This window comes from Xenia sp. Carnegie-2017, unplaced genomic scaffold (genome assembly GCF_021976095.1).
Source record: "Xenia sp. Carnegie-2017 unplaced genomic scaffold, XeniaSp_v1 HiC_scaffold_16, whole genome shotgun sequence".
Lineage (NCBI taxonomy): Eukaryota > Metazoa > Cnidaria > Anthozoa > Malacalcyonacea > Xeniidae > Xenia > Xenia sp. Carnegie-2017.
The window spans coordinates 9844068-9871909 of record NW_025813469.1 but is presented as its reverse complement, the minus strand read 5'-3'; the positions used below and the strand labels follow the sequence as shown (position 1 = coordinate 9871909).

The window sequence follows — 27842 nt, the reverse complement described above, 5'->3', positions numbered from 1 at the left end:
GGGGTATTGTACTAACATATGCCATTGATTTGTTAGTGGTATCATGTACGAAATTAACATAAGGCCCCCAACTTTCTTCAAACACAGAAAATCTAATGTTGAACCACTCGTTTTAAGACCGTTCAAACCAAATGCTTAATAATGCTATTTCATTATTTTCGAGTGTTTTTCCTGTAGGAAACGTTACTAAAGTTATAATTATTCCCCTCATACATGGGGGTTAAAATCCATTAGGAGAGTTAAAAACATGTTGATCTCCTTGGTCTTCTTTAAGCCCATCAGCTCCTGGTTGTCCTTGAGGTCCTTGACGTCCTGAGGGCCCTGAGGCCTGTAGCTCCAGTATCTCCTTTAGGGCCCTGAGGCCCCGTGGCTCCAGTATCGCCTTTAGGCCCTTGAGGCCCTGTGGCTCCAGTATCGCCTTTAGTGCCCTGAGGCCCTGTGTCTGCAGTATCTTCTTAAGGCACTTGAGGACCTCTAAGGCCTGTTAGACCTCTAATGCCTTGTTGAACTTGAAGCCCCTGAGGCCCTGCCACTCCAGTATCTCCTTAGGGCACTGAGGCGCTGTGGCTCCAGTATCTCCCTTAGCTCCTCTAGAACCCTCATCACCTTTCACTCCTTCTTCTTTTTTTGGTCCTCTAGGACCCGTATCTCCTAGAGCCCCCGCAGCTCCTGTTTTCACCTTTATCTCCCTTAGTTCCTCTTGGGCCTTTAGGCCCTGGTGGTCCTGTTTTTCCATATCTTTTATATTTACTGGATTTATATTTGACCGCGAGAGAAATCTGTGACGAGCCTCCAGCCAGACCCGCGATTTTTTTTAAAAGCTTGAGCTTCACCTTCACGGCGTGCGCTTTCAGCGGCGGCGGCAACAGCTTTTTCTTTTTCACGCTCCAAGCTCTTACGCATTGGAGCGTCGAGTTCATCTTGAATAACGCGTTTACGCTCGTTAAGCCGCCGCATTTAATCTAGAACCTGTTCAAACTCTTCATGTGAGACTTGGCTGAGAATGAGAGCACATGACGTAATACTACCAACAGTCATAAGAATCGTGGCAGCAAATTGGGCTATGCGGTCGTGCTTTTTAGCCTTTTTCTCGAGCTTTTTACGAACAACAAGCACAACACCTGAGATCACCCCGCCAGCGACAGCAAGAGCTTCAAGAGCGGCCTCAGCCGGGGCGCCCACACCAGATAGAGTGAGAGCAATGTGTTGAATTAAGAGAGCCTGCTGATGTGATTCCAGTAGAGGAGTTGGACACTTATCCCGAGACAGTAGTTTTTGATAACATTCGGCTCGATTCAAAAAGCTTAAACCCAATCAAAGAGTATTTCGCAGCAAGTCGACATAATAATGTCACAGCCATATACTTAGCGCAAAGGTACTATGACGTCCCCAAGTATATTCGACGAAATATCGGCTGTATTGTGCTTATGAGAGGTCTTGACCAGCGCGACGTGAGAGAAATCTCAGCTGACCACGCTGATGATATTACAAAAGAGCAGCTAGCGGCGGCTTAACATGAAGCCACTGAAAATAAGTACGACTACTTTGTACTCGATCGTACTGCAGAGGAGGCTCCTATTCGCTATCGGAAGCGTTTTGACGGAATTCTGGTAGTCCCAAAGAGGTAACCCATTCTTTGAAGGCATCATTAAACCTATTCTTGTTAGCTCTTTTATATTTTGGAAGAAGAGGAGTAGCCGCCTGTATTATAGCTTCGACGGTTTCAGCAAGCCAACCCGAGGCGTCGTATTTTTGACAAATCGGAGCAAACTTTGCTATGAAAGAGGGGTAGTTTAAAGGCACTCCAGTAGACCAAGACATATCAGCCGCCATACTAATTACCTGGTTCAATTGAATTACGTTGAGTGGAATTTTGTACTTAGAGCAGATTTTATACATATACTTTTTTACCTTAAAAAAATGATAGTCACTTGACTTCTCGCGAGGTTCTATAGACGTTTTTTCTGTATCACGTGACTCTTCATCCGATTCCTCTGTATTAATAACAGGCGCTGGCAGGGTAAAACGTGGTTTATTATTTTAATATTGTTAATCAATAGATGCTAGAAGCAACTGTATTTCAGTCCATTTTTTGTCCTATTATATACTAAGATAAAAAAATATCTATCTTCATCTCTCTTGAGATTGAAGTTCATGTATGTTCAGGTCAGTTGCATCTATGGAAGAGCGCGAAAAATTAGTCCAAATGTTTGTAAAAAACCGCGCGGAACTCAAGCTGCGCCAAGTCGATTTCAAAGTGTCTCGACAGCACGAAGGAGAACTCTTTGAAAGGGTGTCTGAACTAATTGTTAATGCTGAAAAATCTGTAGCAGAGGCTATTAACAAAAAACAAGACGAAGATATTGAAGGGTTGCAAGAAGTCACTCAAGGGGTTGAGAACACTCACCAGCACCTTGCTTAACGGCTAGATGATCTAGTCCTGTTAACAAAAGACACACCATCTTGGAAGATTATAGAAAATTCAAATTTGCTTGATCGGTTGGAGGTTGGTGAATATATAAACGACGTAGATTTTGAAAATCTTGGAAAATCTATAGGCCCGTCTACAAGAAAAACCTCTTCTCCAGCTAACCGAGAGTTAGGTAAAAAAAAACCTCGAACGTTGCAATGTTCTAAAAGAAAAAAGAAGATGTCACCCCAAACGACTCTTTAAAGCTACACGAACAGGAACTGGAGTGCACTGTTATAATAGCCCATCAAAGCTTATTGACCGAGTTCACTTTTTCTGCTAGTCCGTAGAGGCTGGTAATTACTCTCGTGAGTTGAAGAACGATGTAGAAGCGATTCTAACTAAACTGCTAGACAAAAGTGCGAAATCGAAAAGTTATTACCGAAAAATTAGAAATAAATACTATTAGTTTAGCTATTGTTCATTGTCAATATAAGTAGTAATGGCTGCTGAAGGATTAGAAGATGAAGTTACTATTGAGTTAGACTCAAAAAGAGCCATTTCTTCGAATGGTGGAAAAGAAAATCATTTTGAGATTATCCTTGATCCACCAAATTTTTTAAATAATAACAAAAAATACCAAGTGGCTCTTACCGGGGCTAGTTTGTGGAATTCGTGGAAAAATGTCACTACGAAAAACAATTAACTAGAGTTTGAGATTAGAAGAGGAAACTATAATAGTGATCCATGCACAGGAGAGCTCAGACAAAATTTAATTCAACGGCAAACGATTGCAATACTTCCAGGCGCTTACAGCATTCCCGATATCAATTAAGCTATTGAAGATGCTATGGAATCATTGGGGGTAAAATTTGCACATGAAGATGAGATCGCAAGACCTGATCCACCCTTTGTGCTTTCAGTGATTCCAATATTCCTACATCTAAATCTGCGATTACTGTTAAGGGTGACCTTGTAGTGTCCTTTAATGTAGATAACAGCTTAGGCCCTATTCTGGGGTTTTCTATTACTAGAGTAAAACTTTTAAATCAGAATCGAATTAACATAACAGATATACAGAAACTCCATATTCACTGCTCGCTTATTAATTTAAGTATAGTAAACGGGAATCCTAGTGATGTTATTAAATCGTTTACTCCAAACAGAGGACCAGGACGTTTGTTGGAAATAAGTCCTAGCCCACCGACCTACTTACCAGTTGTAAAAAATAGCCTTCTTACTCGGGTGCGAATGGAAATTACTGATCAATCGGGAAATAAAATCGATTTGAATGGTGAGCAAGCTACTTACACTTTAAACCTTCGCCCGAAAATGTAATTATACACGCTCAAAAGCGGATTAAATTTAAAGCCTTTTATTACTATAAAGGCTCATTTTTTATATGTATATATATAATACTTAATAATGATAATTCAAGCAAGTAGACGTGGTATAGTTCATCGGAAATTCGTCGGGGGGTCATTAATTGGAAACCTCGTGGGCCTTGCTGGTAAGGCAAATAGTGCGCTATTTAGTGCGGGGAAGTCCGCAGCTGCAGCCTTAGCATCTTGCGTAGGTAGGTTTGCTCCAAAAATCAAGAATGTGGCTGTGGCGGCTGGTAAAAAGGCAATTCGTGACACAGCTACAGCAGCCAAAGAGGCTGTTACATTGACTGCAAAAGAGCAGTTCTCGCCTGAAAACGTAAGCAGTCTTGTTGCCGACTTCTCCCGCGGAGATGTTAAAGCAGTGGCAAGAAAAGCTAAATCACGTGCATCTGCAGTGGCTCGTGCTGTGGCTGAAGCTGGTATTAGTAGCGCAAAAACGCGCGCAAAAAGTGCTCGCAGCGCCTTAACGAAAGAAGCTAGATCTAAACTCAATGCACTGGTTGGGAATTCCGAAGCTTGAAAAGCGCGCTGAAAGTCTTACTAGACAACAACTTACTTCTTGAGACTTAGGTATTCTAAGCAACTTAAGTTCTGGTAATGGCATGATCTACGCTTAAAATGTCTGATGAATTGAATATTTAAGATATAATAAAAGAAAAAAATTTTTTGAGATATATATATATATACATACTGTGCGAAGTACAAAACTAAAGCAATGAGTACGGACATCATATCTCCTGTACTTCGACTCTTTGACGAGCCTGTTGTCATACGCTCTATTGAGCGTCTTCAGTACGCGGAAATTGCTCCCCGCGATCAAGATTACGACAAAAAACATGTTAATATAAACACCGAAGAGAAGGACATGCTTTTGTAGTTTCACAAAGCCGTCCTTGAGGATAGGGGTCATGTAGTAACAAACGCTGGGGCTGATTATAACGACGACAACGTCGCTCTAGCAAATGGTGGCCGGAGCCTGTTTCAAACGGTTCAGCTCCTAGTCAACAACAAGTCTGTTGAAGATCTAAATCATTTTGCTCCAATTGCCAACACTAACATGCAGCTTGTGACTTCAACGCTGCTACAAGCGCTTTCTGGTACCGTGACACTGGGACTGGTGCACCTGATCCTAATAAGTTTGTGAAAAGGACCAACGCTCAGTTGCTTCCAGTTGCTGGTGTGCCTAATGTTACTGGTGTAACTGGCGCCCTCTTTCGGCATCACTTTAAATTAGATCTTAACGCAACAGAAAACCCTAACTTCAACATTGGGTTTGCTGCTCGCCGTCAGCTTTGCGCCGGTGCTAAAGACGTCACCATGATGCTTTCCCTCTCCGACATCTTGGGCTTCGTTAAAGACATTGACTCGGCTTTCTTAGGTTTAAAGTTTACTTTGAACCTTACTCGCGACTCTTCTGAAAACACACTACATAGAGCAGATGGGGTTGCTGCTGGAAAATTTAAGATAAATCATCTTTCGCTTTGGGTTCCTTTCATCAGGCCTTCAATCGAAGTGCAGACTATGAAAGAAAGCAAGTTGGTCGCTGGATACACACGCATGCTGTATTTCGAGAAAAGTCGTATTTACCAAAAACGAAGCGGCCCTAATTATACCATTGGATCGTGATTTGTAACAACAAACAGTAGTGAAGAGCTACCAACTCACATCTTTGTGGCTTTCCAAGACGCTTAACGCTTTAACAATCAAGAACAAACTATTTATGTCTGACCATGCTAATGTAAGTCAAATTTATGTTGAGATCAATAAAAGTCAAAAGTATACTTATAAACCGCTTGATGTTAATTACACAGCTGCTAACAGCAATTACAGCAGAGCCTACATGATGTTTCAAGACGCTGCGATGAAGAACAGCGATCCAGATACAGGCTCTCAAGTGAGCTTAAGAGACTTTGTAAGCCTGTTTTATATTTACCATTTCGATGTTGTTCATCATGCTGATGTTTTGAGGAAAAAAGAGGCAAACATTACAATTCGATGGAACTTGAACCAAGCTTTTCGTAGCGCGATGAATGCTGGTGGCAGCAATGCGTATAACATGTTCTGCTTGGTGCTTAGCGAACGATTTATTCAACTTGATGGAATAAACGGTAAAATGAACATAGTTGTTTAGACTGATATGTGATATTTAAGATTAAAAAAATTTTTTCGATTGTTTATATATACGCAAATTGTTTTCCAAGTGCACAAAATGTCGGACATTGATAACGCAATAATTGTTAAAGCTCCCAGACCCGCCATGGAGTGAGTAATCACTCAGGAATTTAAAGGCACTGGTGTTTATCTTCCTGGGTCAAGACGTATAGAAGGTGGTAGCTTTATTGGAAATCTTTTTGGAAAGCTCAAACCTACGGTCACTAAACTCTTACCATCTCTGGGCCTAGCAGCTATATCAGGTGCTATCACCGGCAGCACGCAAAAAGCAGTAGCTGGTAGTGGTATAGTTAGAAGAAGAAGAGGTATCACACCATTCAATGGACCTGAGTATAATAACAGTCTTCATGGTTTCGGTAGTAGCTCTGGTAAGAAAGGTCGTTCTCGATACACAGCTCACGGTGTTAAACTTTCAAAAGATCAGGAAACTACCTTGGCAAAAGCAGTTGGAGACAAAAAAGGAGTAACTTTGCGAATTACCAACAGCGCTCTTGAAGGTCCTAATATGCTTATGCTTACTAACACACAGATGAAGCGAATAGTGGGTGCAAGACCAAAAGGATCTGGAATCGATCTAAAATTGTCTAAGAGTCAGATTACAGCCATGACGCGCCCGCAAAAAGGTGGATTCCTTGGTTCTTTGCTTGCAGGTCTAGCTGCGCCTGTCCTAGGCAAAATCCTTGGATTTGGAACGTCGGGGAAAAGAGTATACCTCCCCGGGACGCGGTGACGCGGGTGAGGATGTGGAAGCCGCTATCAAACATAGATATCAATCGTACAGTAAATGGTAATCTAAACGCAGTAGCTAAAGGTTTTAGGAGGCTGCTCTGAAAAGAAATGCTTCCTAAAGAGCCTCTTAAAGCTGAAGAAAGTGTTATAATCAGCTTACAAGACTTTCTCGATGGCGGTGGGACTCACTGGGTTTGCGCCTTTGCTGATGAGTTCTTTGTAGATTACTTTGACAGCTTCGGCCTTCAACCCCTTGGCGTAGTTAAAAAGGGGATGGAATGGTCAAAATTTGTTGTTCGCTTTCTTCCAACGAGATACAGGATTGGCGCTCCATTATGTGTGGGTGTTACTGCCTTCCCTTCTTACACGATCGGGTTCATAATCGGTCTGCGACAGATATTTTGTTAGATTTCGATTCGCGCCCTTCTGCGCGTAACGAGCGTATTGTAAAATGGTTTGCTAGAGAAACTCTAAGAGCGCGCTAATAACTAACATCAAACTTAATTTTTTTTGCATTACATAGAGATGGCCATCGCTTACTGTTTGTACTGTAAGAAAAGACAACCTGTTGTCAGAGGAAAAATCGAATATACAAAAAGCCAACCTAGATTCACTGGGCGCTGCCGAGTCTGTGACAGAGGCGTCTCTAAATTTCTTGCTATAAGTGAACTTCTGGATAAAAAAGGAGGAAGAATAGGAGGTTTAAATAGTGCGCTTCCATTCGGTATTAATCCAATTGATTTGTCAATCAAAATCGCGAATAAAATCAGATAAGCTTGGTGAACACAACACATAGTCAAGTGAAATGACGGTTGCATTTTGTATGCGTTGCAAAAGACTGCAACCAGTTATAAAGGGAATAGTTGTAAATCAAAACGGCAGCCCCAGACTTGCAGGGCGTTGTGGTGTATGTGGTAGTACTGTTTCTATGTTTCTTTACCAAAGCGAATCTAGTCGTAATGGAAGAAAAATAATCGTTTCTAAGGACGAAAGCGTTAAGGAACGCATCGCAAAGGCGTACTACAGTCCTACGGGGTACTGGCGCGGTCGTGCTGCTATCCCAAAGCTGGCTAAAGAGGGTGGCGTCAGCGAGGATGAGGCTCATGAATTACTAAAAAATCAGGCCATCTGGCAGATCTACTTGCCCACACCAAGTGCTATTCCTCGACCTAAATTTGACATCAGCACCCCGAATGAGGTCCACCTGGGCGATCTCTACTATCTACCTCACGATCCAGTCGGAAGACGCACATTCAAATACGCATTAACGGTCGTCAACGTTGCAAGTCGGTATAAGGAGGCCCAAGCAATCACAGACAAGACAGCAACTCAGGTTGGGAAGGCGTTAAAGTCCATTTATGCCCGTGGGCCTCTTTGATGGCCTAAAGTTTTACAAGTCGACCCTGGCTCAGAGGTCCGCGGGGCTGTGCAAAAAGCGTGTGATGAAAATGGTGTCACGATACGATGGGGTAGCATCGGGGTTCATAGGGATCATGGGATCGTAGAAAGATTCAACCGAACTTTGAAGGAGCAATTGTTCGGCTACAAGTATCATCGCGAGCTGGCTGATCCCGGAACTCGGAATAAAGAATGGGTATCAAGATTGACTGAGGTGGTTAAAGTGCTCAATAATGAAACTACTCGTTTGACGGGCGAAAAGCCCTCCCTTGCGATTCGGAAGAAGAACGTTAAGGCGAAACCCGCTGTGCCGGCGCTTTGTCCATTTGGTTTCAATCAGCAACGTTTGCCATCAGATGTTATGGTGCGGTATTTGTATGCACATGGCGAACTTGTGGGTGGCGAACGGCGTAGGGTGACCACTCCTATCTGGAGTGTGACCTCTACCAGATCAAGCGGGCTGTGGTTGAGGGCGGGAAGCCCGTGTTATTATTTGAGCGATGGGCCCAAGCGCGCGTTTGTGCGCGAGGAGCTTCAAGTGGTGCCCTTTTGGACTGAAACACCGCCGGCTTAGCCGTGGAAGGCATTTATTATTTATTCACTTGCGCACCGGCTTTCCCATGCCCATATGCTAGGGTAGACATCCCATCGGTCGCGATCCAGCGCTTCGTGTCCAGCGGGATCAACAATGTCTTGTTGACGTGCTTGCCAAAGATCTGATGCCCGCGACTGCATATCCATACCGTGGCGGAAGCGCTTTTCTTCGAAGAGCGTCTCTTTGTACTGGGCATGACTGATATGCTTTTTAACGACAGCATTTTTTACACCTTTGGCTTTGCGCTCCTCCTGACCATTGGCTTTCAGGATAGAGTACATCTTGGGCCTGAGCCCCAAAAACTCAGCAATAGGCGCTCTAGCGCACTTGTTCTTCATTTTCCTTAGTACCTTCTTATTAGCTGTGCTGAACAGCGGATGGTCTTTGGGATAGTTGCTGGTGTCGTACTGCCTGGCGTTGCGTCTCATGTCGGCATACACGTCCTCAGTCTGAATCTCCAGCTCAAGGCTGTCGGTGTCGGTATGGAGGAGCTCTACTGACGATCTGTACTGCGCCTTGAGATGGTTGTAGTGCCAGTCGTACATCAGATGCTTCGAGAGGTCGAGAACGCTTATACGCACGAACACTGACCGGTTGAGCAGCAGACTGCTTTTTTCATGTGAACAGCTGCGAAGTCTCCTGCATCGCCAAAGATGAGATGCCCATTGAATGTGGGCTTGGCGATAAGTTTGCGGAGTCTCTCAGTCTCGCTTGGCCGGAGCAGAATCACATCGACACGTTTCGGAAGTTCTCCATCGTCTTGCCGAAGACGTTGTTGTTCAGCAGCTTGTAGAGGTTGACTTCAAAGTCATTCTTTGCCTTCTTCCGCAGTTCGGTGTTCTTCCGGGTGTAGGGCTCCATCCATGGGCTTTGTTTGAAGCGGAGTGTCCTGAGGACCTTTTTCAGGCGCATGCCAAGCTGCAGATAGAGCTGCAGATTCCGATAGTGCAGGACATATCGGGTCTTGTTGCGCAGATTGGGGACCAGCTTTTTAACCTCTTGAGACGCACCCCCATACATCTGTTTGAGGAGATTTTGCTGGTAATCCGATATCCACGTTTTGTCGACCTTCAGGCGTTCTGAAGCTAACGAATATGCATTGTGCTTGTCATGCAGCTCTTCTGTGTACTCCAGATCGATTTCAAAGAATGTAGCTCTTCTCTGCATCTGCAGGCTGGTTAAGGGCCGCCTTTGCATCCTCTTGCGCGACCCACTTGAACGAGCCAGCCGGCAGCGGCTGGGACATCGCCCAGCCGTACAAGTTGTTGGCGTCATAGTACTGGATACAGCTTTGGGGCTTCTCCGGATCGTAGTCTGGCACCTTGAGGTTGTTGGCCTCGGCAAAGCGCCTGCTGGACATGCTGATGCCACCACGCAGGCCCTTCTTGATAAAGAGATGCATGTCGATGTAAGTGAGCAGCTCGAGCTCAACCCCTGTGTGCTTCAGAAGAGCGTCACAGCTTAGGCCTAGGCTCGTGTAATAGTGGGCCTAGTCTAGCTGGTATTGCTCAAGGCACAGCTTTCGGAAGTTCTCGAAGACGTGTGCGAGGAGAAGGACATCGGTCCGAAGGTAGAGGTCGTGGTAGTCGCCGAGTTTTGTGCACCCGAAGGTGTCCAAATTCTTTTTCCGTGGGCGTAATCGCCGTCAGTGATGCCTTCGTCGGAGAGCTTGCTGTAGAAAGCCTCCTTCAGCGGGAAGGCCTCCTCGTCAAATCAGGGCCAGCTGTCCATGTAGTCGTAGGGCTAGATCCCCTTGCGGAGCAGGATGGTATGCCTCTGGAGGTTTGGCTCGTAGTCCGCAGTGATGCGCATGTCTCGCGGGTTGCTGGCTTTTACCAGGCCATCCAGGCTTGAGAGCATGAACTGGGCGTTGTGGATGAATCGGAGCTAACCGATGCTGACGACATGTACTTCTCGGCGTTGTTGGGGATGCAGGTGTCCTTCCCTTCAGTCTCTGCGATAGTCTGCATTATGAGATGACTGTCGTAGCCCCGCAGGTTGTGCAAGACAACTGGTATGGTTGTCGTCTTCGGGCTGAGCCGCAACTTTAGGTTGCACTCATTGTGGGCCGCACCTTGGTACTTGCCAGTACTGTCGCACAGAATCGCCTTCGAGGGGGTTGCCGCAGACGTAGCAATTTGTGACTTTCTTGTGGCTTCCCCAGTCCTTTCGTGTCATGTGCCTAGGCACGGGGTTAGCCAACACCGTCTTGATCTTACGCTCTTCTTCTTGGAGCGTTTCCAGGAAATGCTTGGCTGCGTCGAGCCTTCGGTAGAGCTGCGGCGGCTGCGTTTCCCCGTCGAAACGGACGACTATGTACAAGTAGCGACGTGCCTTGTGTCTGGAGGTTTGCTGGGTGCAGCTCTTTTCAGAGTTAAGCGCGGGCCCCCCGATTTTGCAGACAAGACTCTCGAAGTCGGCGTAGATTATGAAGGGTGCTTTGAGCTGCTTGTGGTTGTTCTCAAAGCGGATTTGGTCGTTTTTTCCGGGTATTGCCATTCTCATGGCGACCGCGACCTGGTTGATGCATCGACATTCAGGATTATGCTCTTCCAGGAAATCCTGTCTAGTAAAGCAACGCTTAGAGAAGTGCAGATGATGACGGCCACTCTAGTTGAGAAGACGGTTGAAGCCCTTGATCCAGGTGTAGTGGTATTTCTCAGGATGATTCGGATCCGAGTTGAGGAAGAGATTCACAATCTTGCGGCTCACTCTACTTTGCTCAGAAGACAAGGAACGACGCCGCCTTCCCACCCGTACACGTTGATAGCAAAGTCGTTCTGACGCTCTACTCGTTTAAGCATGGAGACTAGTGCGGGTGCGCTTACTCCCGCAACGTTAAGGACGTCTTCAGTGCGATACCTGTCCCGCTGTTGCGGATCTTTAGCTGCAGAAAACATCGCAGCCCTTAAAGAACAGTGGAGGCAGTCATCGTAATTGTTTTTCACGTTGACGCTCGCGTTCTTATTTTTGACCGTGGTTGGGAGAGGAAGGTATGAGCCTCCATTTAAAGGCTGGTAGTCAGCGATGTCAAGCCAGAGTGTTTTGACACGACCCACTATCCACCCAGACCCTTCCCGAGTGAACTTTCCCAATCACTCCAGGATTGTTGGGAAGGCTTCATGTAGGGCTTGCAGAATCTCATGCGCCGGTAGCAGCGTGATCTGCTTTGTCCGGAACACTGCAGCTTGAAGCACTTCATGGCCGTTTGCTTCATCCTTCCGAAGCTCAACCTCTACAGCCAACTGGAACTTAACTCCTCGTAGAGCTAATAGCTCCTCGACGAGTTTGCGTGTGATGTAGGGCTGGGCGCGTTTGAGGAAAGCCATCAAATCGCGTTTGGAGGGGTGCCCCTTCGTCACCTGCATTTTCCAGGCTCTCAGATGATAGCTGAAGGCCTTCGTTTCATCCCACTTAAGTTCCGTGGGTGCTGGTGGAGGAGACCTTGTGAGGCGTGGTGGTTTTGGAGCAGGCCTTTTGGTTGGTGTAATCTTTGTTACTCGTGGTTTTAGGGTAGGCCTGCGGGCAACAGGAACGGGAATCTTAGACGTCCTCGGCTTAGGAGTAGGTCTACGAGGCGTAGATACGGGGATCTTAGACGTCCTCGGTTTCGGGATTGGCCGGCACTTTCGCGGTTTGGGGATAGGCGGAGTGACATTTCTTGGCGTGGGTGTCAAAGCAGCGGGCGGTTGAAGAGCCTTGAGAGAGGCGTTCAGCGCGTCTTCGCTGATTACACCGTGTATGAATAATTGTATAAGATCCTTAACAACAACTTCCACCTCAAGTTATATGTTTGTAAATGAAGATCGTCCAGGTTAATAAAGTCCTGAGAAGGACTGTTTTTGTTGTTTTTGACTGACGTTTCGACAACATTATCGGTAGTCATCTTCAGAGTCAAATGAGGAGTAAACGTCAGGTTAGCCGTATTTGTTGTCTGGTTCTTACGTCATTGTGTTGTGTGTACAGGAAATGTGTATTGTCATTGTGGATTAGTGTGAAGTGAAATATTTTATTTTTAGTTGTGATGTGTGATTTAGGTGTGACGTTTTTAGTTGTAGTGTGTGGGTGTCAATTGTGTATTGTCATTGTGAATTAGTTTGAAGTGTAATGTTTTTAGTTGATCGTTTGTTTGTATTGTGAATAAGTCGTTTGTAAGGTGCCGGTAATTGCTGTGATCTGTTTAAGGGGGGTTGTTCCAAGTTGGTATACCAACTTTCTAATGTAAGCCGTTGTCTATAGTCAGTACTGTAAGTGATGCATTTTGCCGAGTCCCAGTCAATGTTGTGCTTTGTGATTCGGTGATGTTCGGCAATGTGATTAGTTTTGTCTTGTTTCTTAGTAGCTCGTTTGTGCTCAGTAAGTCTCATGTTTAAGTTCCTGCCAGTTTCCCCGATTTAGGAGGCGTGGCAGTCGGATCAGTTTATTTTGTAAACTGCACCTTGTCGTTTGTTGGGTTGCTCTTTGTCCTTTATGTTCGTTAGTACTTGTCGTAACGTTGTGATTGGTTTATGTGCGACACGTATGTTGCATGGTCGTAAGATACCCGAGATAGTCTCAGACGTACCTTTGATGTAAGGTATCGTAGCTGTTGTCACTGAGTTGTTCGTTTCGTTGGGTTCATTGGGTTTGTAAGTGTTGCGTTTGATAAAGTCAGAGTTATAGTAGTTTTTGTCAAAACTATTTGTAGAGCGTCCGGTGAATCACATATGATTTGTGCACGTCTTGTAAATGTTCTGATTGTGGTGGCTTTGTGTGATGTAGGGTTGTAAGATGATTGGTCTAGTAGTCGGTCAGTATGTGTTGCATTGCGATAAACTGATTTTCGTAGTTTTTGATTGTCATGTTTTACCAAACAGTCGAGAAAAGGAAGAGTTCCGTTTTCTTCGACATCTTTGGTAAATTGTATGTGGCTGTTCTGTTTGTTGATGTGAGTATGGACAGGGGAGCCCATTGCTGTCCCATGTAATTGTTTGTAGTGTGTTCCTTTGTATTGGAAGTAAGTCGAGGTGAGGCAGAGCTCTAGTAACTCCATAATGTCTTCTGTCGGTAATGGCTCGCCCGTTTCTGTTGTAGTTGCTGAAATTGTAATGCAATCTATAGAGGAACGGGCACTCATGTATTACAAACATGCACTACCTTTTTGATTTCGCTACGTAGATGACACAATCACAGCACTACATGCAGACGAGATTGATGACTTCCATACTCACATCAACAAACAGAACAGCCACATACAATTTACCAAAGATGTCGAAGAAAACGGAACTCTTCCTTTTCTCGACTGTTTGGTAAAACATGACAATCAAAAACTACGAAAATCAGTTTATCGCAATGCAACACATACTGACCGACTACTAGACCAATCATCTTACAACCCTACATCACACAAAGCCACCACAATCAGAACATTTACAAGACGTGCACAAATCATATGTGATTCACCGGACGCTCTACAAATAGTTTTGACAAAAACTACTATAACTCTGACTTTATCAAACGCAACACTTACAAACCCAATGAACCCAACGAAACGAACAACTCAGTGACAACAGCTACGATACCTTACATCAAAGGTACGTCTGAGACTATCTCGGGTATCTTACGACCATGCAACATACGTGTCGCACATAAACCAATCACAACGTTACGACAAGTACTAACGAACAGAAAGGACAAAGAACAACCCAACGAACGACAAGGTGCAGTTTACAAAATAAACTGCTCCGACTGCCACGCCTCCTATATCGGGGAAACTGGCAGGAACTTAAACATGAGACTTACTGAGCACAAACGAGCTACTAAGAAACAAGACAAAACTAATCACATTGCCGAACATCACCGAATCACAAAGCACAACATTGACTGGGACTCGGCAAAATGCATCACTTACAGTACTGACTATAGACAACGGCTTACATTAGAAAGTTGGTATACCAACTTGGAACAACCCCCCTTAAACAGATCACAGCAATTACCGGCACCTTACAAACGACTTATTCACAATACAAACAAACGATCAACTAAAAACATTACACTTCAAACTAATTCACAATGACAATACACAATTGACACCCACACACTACAACTAAAAACGTCACACCTAAATCACACATCACAACTAAAAATAAAATATTTCACTTCACACTAATCCACAATGACAATACACATTTCCTGCACATTTCCTGTACACACAATACAATGACGTAAGAAACAGACAACAAATACGGCTAACCTGACGTTTACTCCTCATTTGACTCTGAAGATGACTACCGATAAGGTTGTCGAAACGTCAGTCAACAACAACAAAAACAGTCCTTCTCAGGACTTTATTAACCTGGACGATCATCATTTACAAACATATAACGATACTCCCGGGTTCAAACCATTTACTTTATTCCACCTCAAGTGTCGCAAATTTTAGTTCTATACTGTACGAGAGATAAATCTCTAAACTGAAATTAATTCAAAATGTCAAAGTTAATTTTAAATGTCAAAGTTGATTCGACAAATACTCTAGCAAATCTCTTTCTTGCTTGTTTCTGTTTATAAACGAGCTTATGATGCACCCTATCCACACTGCAGGCTTAACAAAGGAAAGTTTCTGTCTGTGTTACGACCCCACATTTACGACATGGTTGTGGAAGTCGTCTACCTTCCCTTAATTGCCTCATATGAAGTCCTATGTATTCACCTATGGAGCTTCACCCACATGTGGTGAGTTTGCGGGTAAAAATCACGCACACTTGTTCTTGCCCTGCCTCATAATAATGTGTTAAGACATATACTCTATGAGAGAATATCTCTCTAAATAATAGACCCCGACGGCCGACTGCGTGGGCGCGGGGGTGGGCCGGCCATCTTTGGCTCCTGCCGTTGTCCTGGGTTTGACATTTGCTGTAATTATGCTAGCATACTTACGCGAACTAAAGTTGGGGCGCCTAGATTTGCATCTAATAGGTATCAAACTGTGAGGTGGGCCAGAAACGACGCTTTCTCAATTTGAGTTGGGCCAGAAACGACGCTTTTTCAAGTTGAGGTGGACCAGAAACGACGCTCTGAATACTACTACAGCGTCCCCTTCAAAGTGCAAATTTAATAAAAAAAAAGGCAGCAACTTTGTTTTGAAAGAGACAGACCTCTTACAAAACTCAGCGACATTTTCAAAACTAAAACAACACTCTGCAGAAGAGCATGAAGTTATGCCTTATATAAATACACGCCAACTTTATATAAAATAGCTGCAATTTCTTAAAAATATCACGCAACACTTCTATGCATATGTAGTAGACGTAGTTAGTGTTCCTGCCCTTCCTTTCCAGCAAGACTAAAAACTGTGTAAACAAAACTCATTGAAGACAATAACCTAAACTTTACTAGAAAAAAAAATGAAGACCTTACTTTTGTTCAACCTCTTCTACTATTTTAGTATCTCCAATATAGTCAGATCTCTTCTTGTCTCCAATTAAACCAGCAACAAACTGTATCACCAAATGCCATTTAGGATCTGACACATAATTATCCAAAAACTGTGGAATTTCGCTCAATTTGTCTACAATACATTGCGCAGCCAGAAACTCTTGAATAGTCAAATGTAGGAAACAGTACTGAAAGCGTGATACATCCGGTATACGGTGAAATATACCACAATTTTCTACCTCATGAAAAGCACTATCACTTCTTTTTTCAAAAATCAAATTTCCTTCGGCAATTCCACTAACTGCAATATCTTTTATTTTTTCAATATCTTTTTTGAGCTCGGGTGGCAAAGGAATTATAAGATAATCATTGTTTCTTGGTATTTTACCTGATTTGCAAAGTGGATGATGCTTCCACAGCAAGACTTTGATTGCTCTGTTATACAACTCAGTGATGGTTTTTGGAATATCTTTAGCCTTACATGTTAAGCTCTCTTTTAGGGTCAGACAAACAATGTAACTATTCACAGGAATATAACACAAACTTTTAAGTTCAAGAGAAGTATTAATGTGCTTATAAATGTTTTTGGCTGTATTCTTGTCTTTGCCACAAAACTTGTTGATGTATTCTTTAATCTGATCTTCGAAAAAGCCCAAGATTTCCACAGTCCTGTCAAACTTTAAATCCCCATATGCATGTTCAGCTGTGGGTCGTGATGTTACTAGAACAATGGCATCAGACAGCGTTTCACCTTCAACTAACTTTTTTATTAGTTTAAATACAGAGTTCTTTGTTTCATGGAACTCTAAACGATTTAAAAATAATTCATCGAGTCCGTCGATGATAATGACAGTTTGCTTTGGATAAGTGATTATGAATTGGTAAACTTGAGAATAATGTTTATCTTTTAGTCCATCACACCGATATAACATTTCTTTGAGAGTAATGTCGGAAGTTTTAAGATCACGACATTTCACTAAAACAACAAGTTTATCATGCCAAAATTCATCTCGATTATTTTTCCACTCGTATATAAGTTTCTTAGTCAGCATAGTTTTACCAATTCCCGGTCTTCCAATGACTAAAATAGACCTTGGATACGACGTGCTCTGCTCACCTAGGATTGGTTTAAAAATCTCAGTTATTCTTGTTAGTTTTTTTGCATCATTTCTTAATTCAAGGTAAGAATGAAAGATTTCGTGCCGATTAAAAGTTTCTGGGTAAGCATTCTTTAATTGCCTCTCTGCTTGTAGTATGACGTTGACATAAATATTATCAAGATTTCGCCACTTTTTGTTCTCATCACCAAAGTTGTCGTGTACTTCAAAAACTTTGTTGGTGTAAAGATCGTTTTTATTTTTCTCCAACCATTTTGCACTTTTGTTCTTATTTTCTTCCAACGATTTTTCCGGTTTTTGATGCAAGTAAACTGTACAAAATTTATCCTTACTTTTAAAAGAGTTACCAGTCCAAGCCTTATACGTCAAGTAACACAGCTCCAAAACAGTTAGTGTTATTACAATGAAATCGGCAGATAAAACAACTATAATTAAGGTTTCACTTTTATAGCCGTTGGGATTTACACAAACAATGGTAGAAATGGTGTGATTTAACAAGAAAATTTCTTTCATAGTTGGACGTCTTTTACAGGTGTAGTTAATGGGAAACTTGGCAGAGAAAAGTAATCCAACAAAGACAGACAATATGATGAAGCGAACCACCAAATGAAATATGTAAATGTAAAATGAGGAATTAAACGCAACGTTATTAGATTGATGAATTTCTTCGCTATATTCTCCAAGTAGAGGTTTACTTTGTTCGTTACTGATTTCTATTGGACTGTCATTATCATTATGTTCATTTCGACGCTTTACATAATATCCATAGACAATACTCCAAATTAAGACAATGCCAAAATTCAAACACACCACAAGAAAAACAGCATACTTGAAAGTTAGTCCGTCTTTGTATTGTATGAAACATCTTGATTCAATGTTTTTTAAGAGAGAGCTTTCTTTGGTCTTTGATATAATCTCATTATAACAATTAAATGAAGTATCACCATATAAATCTAATGAAATACCAGAAACGATAAAGCCAATGGAAAAAAAGATAATAAGTATTATTTCTCCAAACCAGTTAAAACTGCTCCATTGTATGTATTCATGACACTTTTCCATTTGTATGCTTAAAAAAAGTATTAAATCGTCAGATTACTTTGAATTCAAAACAAGACGCTGGCATTGGCGTTTAGTACCGTAGCCATCTTACAGATTTACTCCCGCTATGAAAATTCTGAAAGATTACTATTATTCCTTTCTTTAAAAATCCACTGTTCTCACAGTTAGTGAACACTAAAGTATTTGCATAGCAAAGTAAAAAGTCGGGCTGGCTACGCTACTACCTGCGTTACCCACAGCTTTAGGTACAAAGTCACATGCAAAATTCCAGTATTGTATATACTTCATGCAATAATGTACTTCGTGTCTAAATGACTATCGTGCATTAAGATATACAGGAATTTTAGTAAACACATCTGATATTCATAGCAATAAGTGTTGTTTTGTAATTGAATAAAGTGTGCAATCATGTTCTTCCGTTGTCGCTTAAAACTAGGTAGAGCACTGGATTGGGTAGTATATTCATGTAGGTGTGCTGTACAATAATAAATTCTTTTACAAATGTAGCTACGACTCTGTGTTTGCACCATAATCAATAATACGTAGCTGTGCCTCAGGCTACTGGTATTGGTTTAAATATGAAACAATTTGCTATTTGTTTTTGTAATAGCATGGTTTTAAGTACAATTCATCATAAACATGCACGAGTTAGTTTTTCAAGACTGCCATGCTCTTAACCAGTCAGAATTGAGAAATTTTTTCATGTATATTATTACTGGAGGAAAAGGCATTAGCATTTTGCTCTTAGTTTATTTATCCAATATGACCATTTACATTTGAAACAAATAAATGAACAAGAATCAGTGACAAAAGCTCCATACGATGCACTTTCATGTAAATTTTTTAATATTATGTGTTTGACTTAAGTTTTGATCAGCTTAGCTCCAATTACCATCTCTCAAAATAGTAAAGCTCCTTCAGTAAATAGTTTTCTGTAATATTTTAGAACCAGACTTACATAACATCAATTATTTTGATTATATAAAAGGGTAGGGAAAATGGACAGTATTTTGTTTAACTCGGCTATTTAATCAACAGGTCGTGTATTAAATTTTCAAAAAAGTTAACATAACGCAACACAGCGACAAATTAAAAACTTATTGTACAAACGGAACCTTGAATGTTATCAAACCTAAGTTGTAAACCATTTGCTCTATACTTATACGCTTTTTTCGTATTAATTAAGCCGGTTTTCCACTTGCAAACATTTGCGCCAATAGCGATAATTTTCGATCTAAAAAATTTCGTGAGACTGTGTATATTTGTTTTCTACGTGTAAAAATTAATTCAGAAAATGCAAAAAACCAATGCAAAATGGCTGAAGCAAACAGTAATTAGATTTCTGCTTCCGAATAACGTGTTATGATTCTCATTACTGCAAAAACCAGCACGACAAAGCAAACACAACAATGGTTTTTTCTACGTCGTTAGTACGTTGTAACGGTAATGAAAAGGAGAATTTCATCTGCTCGTGAAAGAGCTTATTATTCACGACATATAATATGCTTCCATGAATATCGTCTGTTTCGTTTTTCGCCAAAGAAATTTCTTTCTCTAACTTGGCTTTCTGTAAATTATATTTGTAAGATGATATTGAAATTCGATCATTTCCCAAGCAAAAAACTCCTTAACGTCCGCAAGTACGGCAGACAAACGCACATGCAAAAATCAAAAACCACTAAAAAATCATAAGAACTCAAATCTTGGTAGAGGCGTGATGACGTCTTTGCCGTTTACGTTACAGTTAGCATTTCAGTTTTTAAGAGCAGGAGGCCTTTTTTGTTGTAGGTAAAGTACCGCATGCATTTTAGAATATTTCTATTACAACAAATTGACTTTTGTAACGCAATGTAATTGTTTTAAGTGAGCATAAATCATGAATATGCCTGTTGAGCTATCAACAGAGTTTTAATAAAACAGGAAATACAGCTCCTGACAATGCAAGTCTTAAAATACAAATGCAAACCTACGTCTTAAATTCGATTTTTTTGAAGAAACAAACGTCAATGGCAAATGGATAATTTAGGATTGCCGTTAACCGTAAACGCTAAATTAAAACTTTCTATTTGCGCTTTACATACAACAATAAGAAAAATACAAATATCATTTAAAAATAATGCTCAACTTGACACGAGTTACAAGAAATCGAAATTTGAACATAATGAGAAAAGTGCAAGTCTTAAGGCCTGAAAGAATGAGACGCCAAACTATAAAAGATGATGGACAAGATTTAGTCAGAGATACGCAGACGAAACTCCGAATGAGAGTTTTATATCCGTAAAATCAGATAGTTTGTTTAATTAAAATTTCGGGAGTTGTTCTATTTTGCGTATGTTATATTTTTTGTTATAATAAACATCCACACGAATCTTTAACAAATTTACCGAAGTAAAAACGAAAAAGTCTTCGAAAAAGTCAGTGAAGAGAGGTGTTTATGTAAAAAAAACATACACTCGACATGAGCACAATATGCGCATTCAAATTGTCAATAGTTTCCTACTTCTTAACTGTATGTAGCCTCCTCAAAACATTTGGCAGAAAATTTTGTGAAGAGTTTTGTATATTGTCATGCCAAATTATGTAGAGTGTGACTGTGTCATATTATAGATTATATGATATAACGAATATTAAATTGATGTAAAATAGTATAGTCATGTTAAGAGAACACTTCCTCACCGCAATGCGTCATTGCGGCAGTATGTAGGTAGAAACGGAATGGCAAAGTTGCAAGTCATATGTAAATGCCCAAAACCACTTCCGAATAATTATACATAAATATAGCTTGCAAGATTTGGTTCGGGAGTTCGGTAAAGTTGATGTTATTGTTGTATAAACTGATCATACAAACTTGATGAATTAGAGTCGTATTGCAGAAGGCAATAAATTTCGAAAACGCAGTTCTAGGATTAACGGTTGTCCGTAATCTGAACGAGATCAAATTTAATCATTCCGTATCGCGAAGAACCAACGCTTGGAACATAAAATCGTGCACAACACTGTAAATATTATATTGAAGTGTTAAAATTATATATTTAAAATACAGTCCCATCGTTAGTGTGAAGTTTGAGAACAGTGAACCAGCACACCACGCGTGATTGTGCGAAACGTGGTCCATCAAGCAGGATATAGTAGCAGTATTCAAAAGAACACAGAAATAGGATAAAGAGTTGTTCACGATGTCAGAGCTGACAAGAAAGCGAAAGTCGAGGAGTGGGCACAAATCGTACGCTACAAGAGTTGTGAACAAGGTTAGAAGTATGGTAAACGATAATGCGCCATTTAGGAATGTCGAATTGGAAAAAATGCGGTTTATTCTCGCACAGAAATTAGATACAATTTCGAATTTGGACGATAAGATTCAGAGCTTGTTAGAAAAAGATGAAGATATTGCAGCAGCTATTTACGGCTCATCGGAATACAGTTGCAAAGTTTTGGGAGCGTTGGCCGATATCAACGAAGCGCTGAGCACGCTAGAGACAAAAAAGAGAAATGAGGAACTCACCAACACATCGGCAAGCACGGTATCCAGTTGAGCACGCTGTAGAGTAAACCTGCCTAAACTAGAGGTGAAAAAGTTCTCGGGCAGGATACAAGATTGGCGTTAATTCTGGGATTCTTTTGAAAGTTCAATTTACAACAACTACGGATTGTCTGAGGTCAACAGACTTACCTATCTGAGGGGACTGCTGGAGGAGCCGACCAAGTCTCAGCAATTTCGGAATTTGCTCTGAATTCAATCCACTATGCAGAAGCCCTGAAGGTGTTAGAACAGAGATACGGGAAAAACATGATGTTGCAAAGGGCACATGTAAATGATATGATGAACTAAAGTCCGTGTAGAACGAGAATGATACAACGAGGCTGCGCAAGTTCTTTGACGCCGTAAAGAGGAATTATCGAGGACTCGAGGCACTCGGTGTAAAGGAGAAGACGTATTGCGAGATAGTCGTGCCCAATTTTCTAACAAAAACACCGGACTCATTAAAACTGACAATTACCAGGGGAAGAGACTACATAGAGTCGGGAATGAAAGATTTTGTCGATGCATTACAAGCCAAAGTGGAGCTGCGGGAATGCAACAAATTAGCAGTTGTGGAGAAGGACGAAGATCAACGAAGAAGACGACGGGAACCAGGAACAGCTAGCGGATTGTTTGCCAGCCGCAACAACCGATTGTTTTGTGCTTTCTGCTGTGGGGAGCACAAACGCGAAGAGTGCAAGAAGATAACCGGACGGACAGAGCGTATGCAACTTCTTCGTAAGTTTAAAAGATGTTTTGTTTGTCTAAATAAAGGTCATTTAGCAAAAAATTGTCGCGCACTTACTAAGTGTATTGTATGTGGGGAGGGTCATCATGTGTCTTTATGTGACAAAGGAAAAAGGGACGAAGAAAAGGCTGAAAACCAGAGTGGTAGCGTAGAGAAAACAGAGCTGGTAAATGTGAGTAACGTGCATGTGAGTACAAACACTAGGGTAGCCTTGCAGACTGCGAAAGGAATTCTTGTAGGTCAGAATAGGAAGAGAGTGCGAGTGCTTTTTGACTCGGGAAGTCAGAAGTCTTTCGTGACAAACAGGGCAAAACAAAATGCGAAGCTTAATGTAGCAAGACGAGAATGGTTAGAGGTCAGCCCTTTTGGTGGTGAAACAAATGAAGATAAGATGACGGAGGTCGTCAATTGCAGGATCGCATCAGTTAGGGGTAATTACAAAATTCGTTTAGAGGCATTAGTAGTTCCACGTATTTGTACGGTAAAAATGAGCATATTGAGGTGGATAAGGAGCAGTATTCTCATTTGAAAAATTTGTTTTTGTCAGATTTGTTTGAAAAAGGAGATGTTGGAAGTGGATGTTTTGATAGGAGCAGATAACCTTTGGGCTTTTCAAAAAGGAGAAATAATTAAGGGGGAAAGGATGAACCAGTTGCGATTGATACTTGTTTAGGATGGGTGTAAGCGGTCCCCTGAAAGGGAGCTCGAAAGTCAAAAACGCACATGTTAATTTAGTTTCGCAAACTACAACGCAGAATACAAACAGCATAAACAGGCAAGTGAACAAGTTGTGGGATTTAGGAACACTTGGGTCAGGGAAAACTGACGATGTGCACGAAGCCTTGTTAGATAAAATTAAGTTTAATGGGCATAAGTACTCTGTTAAATTGCCGTGGAAGCAGGGTCATGGGCATTTACCAAGTAACTATGCCAATAGTTTAGCACGCATGAAAGGGCATTTTAAGCGTTTGTCAAATGAGCCTGACTTGTTAAAGGAATATTATAAAATTTTCAGGGATCAACAAAAACGGGAGTCATTGAAAGGGTTGACGAGTCAGAACCGAGGATGAATGTTCATTATCTTCCCCATCAAGCGGTTATACGTAAATAAGCCAAAACAACTAAGCTAAGAATAGTGTATGATGCATCATGAAAGGAAGGTAAGAAAGGGACTTCTTTGAATGACTGTCTTCATGTAGGACCATCATTAACACCGTTGTTGTTTGATATATTAATTAGATTTATGGAGAACAGAGTGGCCTTGGTAGGAGACATAGAGAAAGCATTTTTGAACATAGAAGTAGACAAAGCAGACAGGGACTATTTAAGATTTATGTGGGTTGGAGATGCCAATAATGCTATCTTAGAGGTTGTTGTTTACAGTTTTGCAGGGTAGTGTTTGGATTAAATGCTTCGCCATTTTTACTCAACGCCACGCTTAGGCATGACATAGCGCAATTTGCAGAATCACATCCATTGCTTGCTCAAAAATTGAATGAAGGATTTTACGTTGATGACTTAGTTTCGGGCTGCAAAAGCGCGCACGAAACAATAGATTTATATGAAAAGGCAAAATTTAGAATGTCTCAAGGCGGGTTTAACTTAAGGAAATGGATTACAAATAACGCAAACGTGAGAGCGCATATAACACAGTGTGAATGCGTGAACAATGTCGTGAGGGCGACAGATCGAGACAATAAAACATTCACACAATGGAGTTTGGGAATCCAAAAAAACGATGATTACGCAAAAGTTTTAGGTATAAGCTGGGGTTGCGACAATGATCTGTTCATGTTCGACCTGCAAAAGTTTGCATGAGACTTGGGTGACAAGAAGTTTTCTAAACGAAACTTGCTGAGCCCACTAGCAAAGATATTTGATCCGCTAGGATGAATTAGCTGCGTAATAGTTTTGATGAAATCTTGTCTCAACTGTTGTGCGTAAAAAAGATTGATTGGGATGACAAGATAAGCAGAAAGTACGTCGGTCTTTACACCAAATGGATTGAAGATCTAAACCGTGTTAAGACTATTAAGTTAAGTAGATGCATCTATAGTGGTCTGAAAGGCAAAATCCGATCTTGTGAACTTCACTGGCTTGGTGATGCAAGCGAGAAAGCGTATTGCGCGCTAGTATATTTTGTTTTTCGTACGAGTGTTGGAGTCTTTGTGAAATTGTTAACAGCAAAAACTAGAAGAAGCAATGAAGAAGCTTACTATACCTCGCTTAGAACTAATATCCGCGCTGATGTTAGTAAAGTTAATAAAATCTGTGCGGAAAGCTTTAGTAGGCCAAGTAGGGAAAATAGAAGCAAGGTACTGTTTAGATAGTATTACAGCATTATGCTGGATTCTGAATCGCGGTGAGTGGAAACAGTTTGTTAGCAAGTGTATCGTAGCAATAACACAAAAGGAGAAGTGGGGACATTGTCCAAGAATGGAAAATTCCGCTGATTTAGGAAACAGGGGAGTGTTAGCGCCGAAGATACAAGAGCAATCACTTTGGTGGACAGGACCAAGATAGCTGAGTAGTGTAGCAAGAGAATGGCCGCAATCAGAGGTAGGCGTAACTGGGAAGAGTAAAGAAGAAGAAGAAAAGCCATTGGCACTATTGGTAGTAGATACCAACGAAGAAATAGGTATTCAAAACGTGATCTCTATAGAGAGGTACAGTAGGGTTGCGAAGTTATTCCGGGTAACGGCATTGGTCACACGATTTGTTAGGAATTTGATCGCTCGGATCAAAGGGAAACATGAAGATTCAACCTTCACGGAATTAGGGAGTCAGGAGATAAATAAAGCAAAAAAATTTGGTTGAAGGCTTCACAAGAATTGCTAAAGAAGAAGGATAAGTTCAAGCAGTTAGAGATACAACTCAAGGTAGTAGAAGATGAGGGGTTACTAAAATGTCAGGGTAGGCTAGCAGAATCAGACTTGGAAGAGGAAACGAAGTTTCCAATCTTATTACCAAAGAAAAGTCGATTGACGGAATTAATAGCTGAGCATTGCCACAAAAAGGTATATCATAGTGGAGTTAGGGCAACTTTAGCAGAGATAAGGTCAAGGTTCTGGATTCCACAACGCAGACAGAAGGTAAAATTAATTCTCAACAAATGTGTCGTGTTTAAGAAGTTTGAGAGTAAACCGTATAATAGACCTAATGAAACAAACCTTCCGGCATTCAGAGTAGAGCAAGTGGAGCCATTTTTAAAGAGAGGGGTAGATTTTGCTGGACCACTATTTGTCAAGAATACATCAAGAGGACAGACAAAGTATACATCGCATTGTTTTCCTGTTGCGTAACTAGGGCCTTATATTTAGACCTAGTTAAAGATTTGTCTGCGGATGAATTCATGAGATGTTTTAGACGATTTGTAGCTAGAAGGGGGACTCAGTCAGTAACGGTATCAGACAACGCGAAAACATTCAAAGCAACAGTCAAGACTTTAGAAAACCTCTATAATAATGCAAGTGTGCAAGGGTATTTGGGAGACAAGAGGATAGAGTGGAAATTCATTCTAGAAAGAGCTCCCTGGGGGGGGTGGATTTTTTGAAAGAATGGTTAGGTCAGTGAAGACGTGCTTGAAGAAAGTATTAGGAAATGCTAGGTTAACATTTGACGAACTACTGACAATAATGGTAGAAGTTAAGTCAACATCAAATTTTAGGCCATTGACGTACGACGAGATGGGTGGTGAACCACTAACTCCTTCGCATTTGGTGACGGGAAGAAGGTTGTTGCCCATGCCAGACAATGGGTCTGGAGAAGAAAAGTCTGATGAGGGTTACTGTAAAAAACGGTATCAGAATTTGAGTAAGAAAAAAATGAATTTCTGGAATAGGTGGCGTAAAGAGTATTTGGATTGTTTAAAAGAGTTTCATAAGCAGGACAAGGACAATGCTATTAGGGTAGAAGAGAAGAGAGATGTCATGACTGTTTATGAGGATAATGTCAAAAGAGGAAATTGGAAGACAGGTGTAATAGAGGAATTGGTTTTAGGGAGAGATTGGGTGGTAAAAGGCGCTAAGGTTAGGCTAGTTAACAACGATAAAGTCATTCACCTCAATCGTCCCGTCTAAAAGCTCTTTCATACCGATTTAAAGCACGACGAAAAGGAATGTGAGCAAAAAGAGAATGAAAAAGGACTGAGAAGAAGGGAGGCGAAACATGAGGGTAGATGCAAGAGAGCCGCTGCACTTGATTCGGTATGGAAGACACAGAGTATGCTTGATTAGTTGGACTAATCTATGAGGGGAGTGTGTTGTAAATTGTCATGTCAAATTATGTAGAGTATGACTGTGTCATATTATAGATTATAACATATAACGGATATTAAATTGATGTAAAATAGTATAGTCATGTTAAGAGAACACTTCCTCACCGTAATACGTCATTGCAGTAGGATGTAGGTAGAAACGGAATGGCAAAGTTGCAAGTCATATGTAAACGCCTAAAACCACTTTTGAATAATTATATTGTAAATATAGTTTGAAAGCGTTGGTTCTGAAATCGGAAAAGTTGACGTTAGTGCTGCATGAAATAGTCATACAAATTTGATGAATTAGAGTCGTATTGCAGAAGGTAATAAATTTCGAAAAGGCAGTTCTAGGATTGACGGTTGTCCGTAATCTTAACGAGATCAAATTTAATCATTCCGTATCGCGAAGAACCAACGCTTGCAACGTAAAATCATGCACAACACTGTAAATATCTTATTGAAGTGTTAAAATTATATATTCAAAGTACAGTCCCATCGTTAGTGTGAAGTTTTAGAACAGTGAACCAGCACTTCGCGCAGATTGTGCGAAAAAGAGAACCAATGGAAACGAAAGATAATTGTAACATTACTAAAATTAGTAAAATTCTTGTAATAAGCGATACGTATCTATGGCAAATATAAACCGATTTACATAGTACTTTTAACTTGCTTTTTTTAAATACTCTACAAACCCTATCAAATTGAATAGGCGCAGAACTGTCCAAAAACTACTTTTTACTGACATAATTTAATAAAGCACACACGCTAAATAAGCAAAGGCAAACAAAAGAAAAGCATTTTGCATAGTTCTTCATAAGAACAAACCGAAACAAAACACAATTGCAACATTAAAATTAGCAAATTTTTACATTCAGAAACAATACATTTAACGAGCAGTACAAGTTTACAGCAATAATAAGCCGAATTGCTGACAGTATTTCCATACTTTTAAAACGACTTAAATATGCATTCTTTTTAGACTATAGTCACATGATTTCTAACAAACAATTCAACCTCTATAACATACCAAC

General features: G+C 41.1%; 1 protein-coding gene and 1 long non-coding RNA gene across 2 annotated transcripts in view; one reads left to right on the top strand and one right to left on the bottom strand.

Moving 5' to 3' along the window:
• LOC124437248 (NACHT, LRR and PYD domains-containing protein 3-like) overlaps nt 1–27842 on the bottom strand; it is a 61766-nt gene that overhangs the window by 23937 nt on the left and 9987 nt on the right. The window contains exon 3 of the mRNA XM_046987242.1: nt 16088–18292. Within this exon, the coding sequence (XP_046843198.1) occupies nt 16088–18285 (2198 nt within the window). The 5' untranslated portion in view covers nt 18286–18292. The remainder of the gene's footprint in view (nt 1–16087; nt 18293–27842) is intronic.
• On the top strand, nt 35–27458 carry LOC124437251. The gene is made up of 3 exons (XR_006945628.1): nt 35–45; nt 1369–1375; nt 27297–27458. It is a non-coding gene; the product is annotated as an uncharacterized LOC124437251 (long non-coding RNA).